This window comes from Nothoprocta perdicaria, unplaced genomic scaffold (genome assembly GCF_003342845.1).
Source record: "Nothoprocta perdicaria isolate Ctin4 unplaced genomic scaffold, notPer1 scaffold_0, whole genome shotgun sequence".
Taxonomy (NCBI): domain Eukaryota; kingdom Metazoa; phylum Chordata; class Aves; order Tinamiformes; family Tinamidae; genus Nothoprocta; species Nothoprocta perdicaria.
In genome coordinates this window covers 11104508-11114567 of record NW_020454092.1, presented here as the reverse complement: position 1 = coordinate 11114567, position 10060 = coordinate 11104508, and the positions used below count along the sequence as shown (strand labels likewise).

The 10060-nt window shown below is 45.1% G+C and overlaps 1 protein-coding gene across 1 annotated transcript in view; it reads left to right on the top strand.

Annotated features, from left to right (window-relative positions):
• SLC12A8 (solute carrier family 12 member 8) overlaps positions 1-8817 on the top strand; it is a 43753-nt gene extending 34936 nt beyond the window's left edge. Inside the window, exons 9-13 of the mRNA XM_026035036.1 lie at positions 2804-3452; positions 4252-4349; positions 5842-5959; positions 7122-7182; positions 8423-8817. Of these exons, the coding sequence (XP_025890821.1) occupies positions 2804-3452; positions 4252-4349; positions 5842-5959; positions 7122-7182; positions 8423-8585 (1089 nt within the window). The 3' untranslated portion in view covers positions 8586-8817. The remainder of the gene's footprint in view (positions 1-2803; positions 3453-4251; positions 4350-5841; positions 5960-7121; positions 7183-8422) is intronic.
• The last annotated feature ends 1243 nt before the right edge of the window (positions 8818-10060 follow it).

The window sequence follows — 10060 nt, the reverse complement described above, 5'->3', positions numbered from 1 at the left end:
GGCTGTTTCTATCTTCTTTGCTAAGCTCATAGCTGAGTACATGACTAGTCCCAGTGTAGGGAACTGAGCCTGCATACGTTGGAGAAGAGGATGCTGCTGGATAACATGAGGTGAGATGCTATGAAAATGATGGAAGAAGAATAGATTTGAAAGGTTAATTTGCGAGGCTGCTAAGCTTTAGATATTCTGTGAAACAAAGTCCTGCTCTGGATATGGCAAAAGGCTTTTTCCTTGTCCTAATAAGTAACCCTTGKTCACATGAGCTGTTCCACTGAGATCAGGCAAAATACCAGTAGTAAGGACTATAGACCTGGGCCATCCCTTCAAAGCAATCTTTTACAACTTTTATTTTCCTAAATAGGGAGGAAAGAATTCTAATCCTAAATTCTTTCCCTCAAAATAACCTACAGCACCTGCCTGTACTGAGCAGCTGGAAAAAAAAGATGTTTTGCTCCTTCAGAGCAGTTTATAAATAAAAATAGTCACAATACTGATATTTGTGAATGTTTTAGTGTATTTAAATATTTTATAAGAATACCCATTGTCTAAACTTCATTTTACATTTCTCAAAGTATTTTTCTCAAATTAAAGTAGTAACAATAATAGAAGCCGGAGCAGTAACACACCCTCCGCCCCGGCTTCCCCCCAGCTACTGCGACTATTTATCAGGATGTCCCGGAACGGGCTGTTCTCTGCTTGGCAACCCCTGTCACATTCTCAGCGACTTAGCCAAGACACTGCARAGCCGATTCCTCCTCTTCTCTGATAGTTTTCAGTCTTTCTGTAAAAGAAAGACAGAAGTTCTCAAGTCTGTTGTGCTGGCAGAGCGCCCGCCACAATGGGAAATGCTCAGAAAAGAGGTGAGGAGTTAAAGGCAGAGCACCTTCCTCTTTGCTTCTCTCTGCCACTCCAAATATTGACTTGATGTGATGCACGGTGAGTTAAAAAATGTCATTTGTGGTTAACAATCTGTTCCACATCGGTTCTTCTTTTCAGTGTTTCAAAGTGCTGTAGTCAACGCAGGCCCAGCTAGTATGAAGGGCACTATTGTTTTCTGCAGTGTTAAACCTAAGCCAGAGKCATCCTGAGCTTGTACCATCTGTTCCCTATCTCACTAAGTCATTCTAATGCCTAAGATGCTTTCTGAGAACCCTGTTCATTTATCCTGGAGACATATTTCTCATTTCACTGTGAAAATGCAGAAGGTCCAAAACAGGTCCTCTTTACTATTAATAAATAAATATGGCAGAAATAGAAGTAGTTTCCATTTGAGCTGTGTGTTTATTAAAAAAAAAAGCACATAGAGTAAATGAAAATGCAGAATGGAAAATGTTCCCTGCCTTGAGCTGTGGTTGGTGTAACTGGGCTGAGACAAAGACCCTTCCCAGCCTCACGTCTGCAATGACTTTATACAGTTGGTGTCGTCTGTGGACATCAGGCTGTTGGCGAAACTCTTAATTGTGCCAGCACATTTTAAAACATTTCCTGTTTAGTCTTTCCAGGATCAGAGCTTGTTCAAAAGGGACCGTGGTTGCAATTTTTCTTACTAGAAAATCCTAGGAGATGAGGATTATGTAAAGAGCCCCCATAAAACTCAGAGGAATTTCAGTACCTGCATGCTGTACTGGAAAATATCTCTCCTTAGATTGCTAAAAGTCCAAGAATTTTGTAAAAGTAATTTATTTTTCTGGTGTTAGCACCTTTCTCTCATTTGCTCATTCCTGTTCAAGTCAGACTGTCCGTCCAGCAGCTGGGTCAGGRTAACACTCAGCAGCCAACACCAGGTTTAGCTGAGCATTAAACTTTGTGCCAGATCCGTCCTTCTTTGTGGGAAAAAGCCTGGCTTTAGCTGTCCCAAACAGTGAATTTTCTATTTCTTCCCTTACATTGCACTTCCTAAGGGATTTAGGCTGCAATTCTGCAACTGTTGCTTGATCCTGCTTTCAAATGGCAAGTGGCATCTCCTCTCTTTTCCAAGTGGCACGTGGGGACTGATYCTGACAAAATGTTTTCTTCCTTGTAAGTCTGTTGCCCCGTTCCCCCTCCTCTTAGCACTTTAAGCCATCCCTTTCCCTCTGGTGCTTGCCTGCCTGATTCTACGTGCCACGTCCCCATACTGTTTATTGCTGTTGGGGTGATGTTTGGCCATTAACCTGCTTGATCTGATGGAAGGAGAGGTTAGTGTCTTCACCGGGGTAAATGAGCCTGTCCCACTGTGGCTCAGGAGACCCAGAGATCATCTAGTCCCACCCCCCTGCATGCACAGGGTGACACGCATGTCAGGGCATGGTCCTAAGCATCTCCTGCAAAAGTGGCACTCCTCTATGTAGCAGGTCTTTCTTCACTTGCCTGGTAGTAAAAAATCTCTCCAGTGGCTCACACAGGGGTAGACAGCAATGTGGCAGCTCACAGGCAGTTTAGAAATTAACAGCTAACTCTAATGGCCATATTTTATTGCCAGAAYGCAGCCAGCCTTCCCCTAAGCCCCACAAATCTCTCTGAAGGGTTATTGCTGCTTTAATGACATTGTTTAACCGCGGAGATGCGGAAGGAGATGTAATGAATTTTCTGAAGGCAAACATTGGGTGAGTGGCAGCGGGAAGGAGGGAGCTCAGCAGTGCCMTGTTTAGGCCAGCCTAACCAACCAGGCTCCCATCACGTGTGTGTTCGTAGCTCATGGCTAAGCGGGTGCTGACAGACACCCTGTCCCTGTCACAGCAAAGGGAGAGGGTCATCCACTTGGCACGGAGCACGGGTGCGTGAATATTAATTTTAATACAAGTTTGTTTTATTTGTGAACTAGAGAGGACCAAACAAGACTCCAGTGGCAGCAATTTGCTTAACCAGCCTCATCACCGTGGCTTTTGTCTTCATTGGACAAGTGAACGTCCTTGCTCCTATAGTCACCATCATCTTCATGCTGACATATATTGCTGTAGACTATTCCTATTTCTCAGTTTCCATGACTTACAACATTCAGCAGAAGCCTGAGAAGATGCAGATGGAAAATTTGAGGCCTGCTCACCCTTCSCAACCTTTAATTTTGAGCAAGCCTTCTGCCTACGGATCAGATGGGATAATTCACAGCAGATCAAACGGCACCTTGCTGGAGTTCACCAGAGACATGGACCAGCTTTTCAAACCGTTTCCTAACGAGCCTGGCACTTGTGAAAAAAAACAGGCAGCCGAGAGGTTAACCCAGAAAGTCAAGCAGAGAAAGGCGAAGAAGCTGGCCAAGCAGACCCTGCAGGACAGCTTTCTCTTGGACCWGGAGCCCAGCGCTCGCCCAGCTCATCCCGGCCACGGGGAGTCGATGCYGCCCGGCACAGAGGGCCCCACGGCCGAAGGGGACCCACGTTGGCCAGAACGGGACCCACCGTGGTCAGAGCAAGGCGAAGGGGGCGAGCAGCTCCCRAAGGAGACACAGGTTCTCCCCGGACGCAGAGTGGAAGGTAAAGGCTGCGTGGTGGATGCCTCTCTTTCCATCACCTCTCTCCTCCCAGGGCTTTTCCAGCGGCGGGCGAGAAACTCGCTTTATCCAGGGCTGTCGTTCAGTGATTCACAGCAATAATATCTTTCATTACAGGTAAGGTGGGAGTTCACCATAATGAATCGCAGAAGTTCTAGTGTAATTTGCCTATGGGAGATTAATTACAGGGAAGCCAGCAGGACTATATTTAGTCTAGAGTTTCACTGTGTACTCATTAGTCTACCAATGCATTCTTAATGCTGTATATTAAAAAGATTTGGGGTGCACCTAGGGCTTTATTTCATCTGGATGCAGAGTAGGAGGGATGGAGCCATRTGAGTTTAAAACTCTGGCTATCAAAATGAAATGATCCCCATGCTGCAAATGTAGTCTGTTAGTCATCACCCACTGCCAAGAGTGTGAATTTGTTTTTCAGGCGATATGGGTATTTAATGCTGCATGTTATGTGGAGTTTGCAGTCTGGGATCTTTACTGTTTAATCAACATTAGGCAGCTTGAAACCTTTCTGAGGGAGAAAAGTTTTGTTTCTCTGCTTCTACAAATGCAGAGACTGAGGCCCAGGTAGGCTGTGACTTACATGTGGTCTTAGAATGGACCAGAGCTGGAAATGCCTTTTCCCTGGCGCTTCCTTATTGCCTTCCTTTTAGAAGTTTTGGTTAAACTTTGGGATACCCAGGGGCCAGCTGGAATTTGTTTAGCTTTTCTGTAATGGGTAATGTTAAAAAGGGAGAAAAAAAAACACTCTTTTTTTTTTTAAATAGATTTATCTGTAAAGCAACAAAATCCAGACTTGGGAATTCAGCAAATACCAGTATCCTTCTACTCCAAGTTCTGCAATCACTGGGTTTCCTTTGCTGGTGTAAGTACTTTTATTTTAAGCACTTCTTTGTGATTGTAGAAAATGGAAGGAAATTCACCACTTAATGCAGTGTAAATACATTCTAGTGCTTAAAAATAGCTTTTGTTTCTAGTATTCCAGGTAACCTGAACTAAGTACTCCAAGTAGTTTGTCATTTCCAAAAAACTCCTGAACTGCTGATCAAACAGCCAAGTGCAAAATTTCACATTTTGAGGAAGGAAAATTCCTCTGGCACATTATTTTTAAAAATAAACAACTTTCAAACAGCATCTGCCCGAAGCTGCTGAGGAGTTTAAGACATTTAAATTCATCTTGGGAAGATGGATTAATGGGCAGATGACAGAAAAGGGGTCAGTTATGCATAATGAATGGACCATATGGCTTTGCTGCATGGCTGAGGATTTCATAGCTGTGTATAAAATATAATAAACACCCTGAACAACACAGTGAACCCTATTAATTTAATCCTCAGATTGAGTTTGACACCTACTTTTCGAATCATGCTGTGCAGGCTGCTCCTTGCTGTGGCTGCCAGCAGCCAGCGACTGGAGAAATGTGCTGCTGGTTTGCAGGGTGGGATGGATGCAGGAGGTTCTCCTCTAGGGATGATGTCTCTAAGAGGCTGCGTGTCAGGGCTGGTCTGTGGGCTCAGTGACTCACGTGGCTCCCAAACGTCGTCACAGAGCTCGGAGTGGTCAGTTCTGCAGGGCCACGGAGGGATTTCACTGAAGAGATGACTGACACGTTCATTAAAGGAGATTTCGTTTCCTGTCAATGCGCAGACCTGGGAGGACAGTGCCACAGAGTTGAGAAGGGAGCAGCAATCAAAAAAGGCTTAGATGCAAAATTCAGGTGTATTTATTCATCCTGGCTCCTTTCTCCTTTGCCCTCACCCTTGAGCTTCATCAGTTGTGGCATTTTGACTCAGTTAGCTCTCTCTTTCCATGCTGTCCATTTGCAAATGGGTAGCTTGCTGCACTGCTAGTGGGAAGCTGTTCCTCATTTGATTCCGTGAAGATGATACTTATGCTATCATGCACATGCCCCTTGAAAGTCACCTTTAATCATGACTGCAAGTCACAGCTGCCTTGTGAGCTGGCGAGCCTCTGGATGTGCCTTCATCCTCCTATCCTCCTAGCCATCCTCCTTAAATTCAGCTTGCGTGAATTTAACACACAAGGCTCAGCATTTCTGGCAAAGGAAAAAAAAAGAGCAGTTACACAGTCATAATGGGAACAGTCCCAGTGCTGTCCCACGTATTAAGGAGGTGCTGTGTGAACCTGTGTTCTCCTTGCAAAGCTCAAGCATAAATTGTTGAACCTACTCGAGGCAGTGTCTGAATGTGAAGATTCCTTCAGCGTCCATTGAACTGCCGGCTGTCCCACAGGAGCAGAGCTTAGCATCTGGATTTTGCAGGAAAAAAAAGACATTAGTGCAGCAGTTTGCTGTCCTACATACTCTGGAGTAACCCTAAAACTTGTGTTTTCAACAGGCAATTGTGTCTCTCTCAATAATGTTTGTGATTCAGTGGATCTACACCCTCGTTAGCCTGGGTGCAGCAGTTATCCTGTATTTTTACATTGGCCAAGTGARTCCAGGACTTCCCCTTGGTGAGTCTTTTTTTTTTCCCTCCTGCCCTGTTAAATCTGCTTAAAAATTCATTAAGCTTTAATTTAAGTTAATTAGGAATTGAGATTCTTGTGTTTAATATGCATGTGACACAGAAAATGATAGGCTTTGTTTCCYTGCTAGCTGTAATACATTTTTATATCTGACTCTCTAATTTTATTCTTGTTTCTTACTATAACTAGCATTATTTAAATGGGTTTAACAGCATTTATTATTTTACTGTATTCTACTATAAAATGTAAAAGAGGTCCCAATAATAATAATTAATAGGGATGACAGATTTTAATTGTATCATGGCAGTGARAAAAAAATCTCTTGTAAATACATTTTTAAAAAATTAATTAATCAATCTAAACTCACCTGAGAAAACTTTAATGAAAATGGGAATTATGACAAGTATCTCATTAAATCTGAGCATTCATAACTGCAAAACAAGAGAGCCTTTTGATTCCAGAAATAAACAGGTCRAATGTGCTAGGAACGTAATCTGGGAAAATACTCTCAGACAAAGRACTTAGAAAGGTCTGTGCATGTGATCGGCTTAAATAAGTTCAAAATTAAATAGCAAAGCACATTCAGAGAGCAGGGGTGGTTTGGGCTGGTGGTGGCTCTGAAGGGAGAGGRCAATGCACACACACACTGTGTGTGCACACATGTACGTATGCATACATAGGTAGGTACCTATATGTTTTAGGTACCTACCTGCATATGTGCAGTTTTATGGCCTGCRACCAAGAAAGCCTGGATGAGAAAAGTCAAAGGAACCTGAGTTCATCCATCATTTAAACAAGTTAGAAAAATCCACCTGTGTTTATTTAGGTGAAGGACTGTTAGACGTGAGCTTATTAGATACTAAACTTCAGAAACACAAACTTTAAGAGACTGAGAAACAGTTGTATTTCAGGAACCATCAGTATATTTACTCACCATGCTTTCTGTCAACTGCAGCTCATTTCTATTTGTCTGTGTGTGATAGTGATATAGAGCTGAGATTGTGAGTGGTGACTGTGAATTTAAGCCAAATTGAGCAGGTGCTGCCRTATCTCCATGTCCTTCCACATGCTTCTGCTGGTGCCTTTGCTATCAGCTCTGGGCCCTTCCTGGCCCTGCAGACTATTGACTTGTCCTGTCTTTCCTCTGCAGGAGCAGCAGCGAACTTCAGTCTCTTCAGCTGGATTAAGATGGTGTTGGTCACCTTGTGCAGGTCGGTACCAGCCACTTGGCACTGATGGAGGCAATGTTGGTTCTTCCTGTGACCCACTAAGGTCACAGAAAGCTTGGGGGGAACTGGCTTGTTTGCCACCTCAAGCAATCCCTCTGCCACTTCTTGGGCACTCCAAGTTATCCTTATTTCAAGACYGAGATAACTATTTACTCTTGTTAGCTGCATGGTGACTCATGGCAGAGAGAGGGAGCTGGAGCCTCCGCAGCCTTGTTCCTTGGCACTTTGGCTAACCCTGTCTGGTGATTGAAGCTTTATCTTCCTGCCCAAGACTTGCAAACTGGTGGTAAATGAGGAATGGGAGACTCCATCTCTTCCGTATATCATCCATTGAAAGAAAATTATTGCAGCAGGGGCTGAAGAGGTGTGCATGCAGCAGCTGTGCTCTGTGTTTCATGGAAAATATGGRAGGAGGCAGCAATAGCTTGTATGGACAAATTCAATAAACAAAGTGTTCAGTGGAAGAGTCATTAGGTATTGAGCTTGTACAGAAATGTATTAGCAAATGTCTTGGACTTTTCTTTCCCAGAATATCTTAAATAGGGTGTTTGTTAGGCTATTAATCGGCTTTGTTRATTCATTTTGCTCCTATTAATAATTAATTCCATCCTCATGTCTGGGTTTCCCAGAGGGGACRGAGGCCATCTCCACCCCTCTATAATACAGTGGAATTTGAGGTCCCCACCTGGTTGGAGGCTTTTCCACTGGCGATGGGAGCATTATCCTAACAGCAGCATTGCTACTTCCATTGGCACAGAGACAATTTTAGTTCAATTTTAGCTTTTGGGGATTGCATGGTTTGTTTTGAAGCCCACTGCTGCTGTGCTGCAAGAAGGGAGAGACCTGGAGAAGGAGTTTTATCTGTAGCAATGGCTCATGCTCCTTGTCTTCCCGCGAGGCATGTAAATCCTTTGGCAYAGCCAGGCTTTAATTTGCTCCCACCATAAAGTGCAAATACGCTGGAACAATTCCAAACAATAGAACAATTCCAAAGAGGAAGCATATTCATAAGCATATTCATTACAAAAATGTATATTTGCGAGTTGGGCAGCAGGAAGGGGCATAGTTTTTCCTGCATCTACTAGCAAAAAAAAACCCCAAGTTTCTGATTAGTTAAGTGTTTTGTAAGGGCGCTGAGGACAATTCTGCCTGTTTTTGCCGTGACCCCTCCGCTTGCCGGGTGCCAAGCGTGGCTGCACACCCTGTGCTGCTCTGTTTGCAGGCGCAGGCCGTCGCCCGAGGGCCACGTCGTGGTGACCCCGTCCTTCGCCACAGTCGGCATGGAGACCACGCAGCTCACCGAGGAGAACGCCGACTTCGCCGCCCGCGGCCGCCACCACCGCTCCTCCGTGGTCAGCAGAGCCCAGCTYGGCGGCCACTTCTAGGGGAGGAGCACGGGCAGGGAAGAGAGGGGGAAAAACAAACAAGAAGAAAGTCCAACTGTCCCTTCAAAAAGCAGTTCTAGATGCTAGTCACTGCCACCGTGCCTTGGACGATACTTGAATACGTGGAAAGGGCGTGAATGGTTATTTACCTTCTCGAGGCTGGTTTGGGGATTTCTGTTTAGCTGGTTAGTTTATGCAGACTGCAGCATTTCCAGGTTTTGAACCTTAGCCTAAAGAAAAAGAGAAAAAAAAAAATAGAAAAGCAAGTGAAAGGGCCAGTCCAGTGCAGGGATGAGTTATTGAGGACGCTCTAATCCTTTTACAGAATTCAATTACCAGCGCTATCGAGCTCTAAATTCTGTCGCTGCTATAAAAGCTTACGGCACCCAATTCCAGATGTCCTCTGGGTGGACGCGGTGGCAGCGTGTCCTGCGTCACAGAGCAGCAGCCTCCAGCACTGGTGATGCCGGGCTCATCTGCGCCGCCGGCGGATGCGACCTGCCGGGCAAGTCACTTCTCCCCTCGCAGCGTGAATTTGCCTGGTGCAATACGGTGATTTTCTACCTCAGCCTTTCAATTACCGAGGTCTTTGCAAGCACTTGAAGGTGTTAGGCAGAAGGCTGCAATCGGTGCCAGAGAGTTGTGAAGTGCAGCGCAGCTGGGGCTGAAGCCGCCCGTTTCCGAGCGGTGATGCGGATATGGAACTCCTCAGAACTGCGAAGCTATGAAGTGATATCGTAGGAGCTTTTCAGAGCCATCTCCCACATCCCTTCCAGTATGGGAGCTGGAAACATAACTGTTTCCAAATAAAGCATCTCGCAACTAAAAGGATGGATGGTTCAGTRGAAGAGGTTGAGGCTCATCTTGGCCAATTCTGCTTTAGCCCACACTGTGCTCCCATGGGAGCTGCTTCCCCAGGGCACTGCTGGGCTTCTCACCTCYGATGGAGGATTGGAGGTGAGGCCTGGGTGAACTGCCCCTGTTGGGATCACTCCAGCTCCCTCGGGGAAAATCACCTTGGTCCGTGTTGTCCAGCTGGATGGGAGCGTGGTTGGGAGCAAAGGTGCAGGCTTCAGGGCATGCAGCAGGCTGGTGYTGAGCCTCAGCAACACAGATCTGTTTTAAGACTTTTTACATACATATATATATATATAYACACACATATGTATATACAAGTACATATGTGTAGGTATAAAAAGGAAGGGGGAATCACTGCCTTTCATTTCCTTAAGTGTCTGATCATTTGGGACTTTATTTCTTCATTGTTCTGCGAAATAAAAGCTTGAGAAAGCAGAACCCGCTCTCCGTGCTTGCTGTAGGACAGCTCTTTGGATGCCATTGAATTTTGTGGCCATTCAGCGTCCCGGCGCTCAGTGCCCTTGGTTGTTACTGACTGCGATGGGTCACGTCTCCAGTCTGGCCTGCTCAAGGTTTGGTTCTTCTCGTTCTCCTAGAGAGGGAAGTAAATGGTCTTT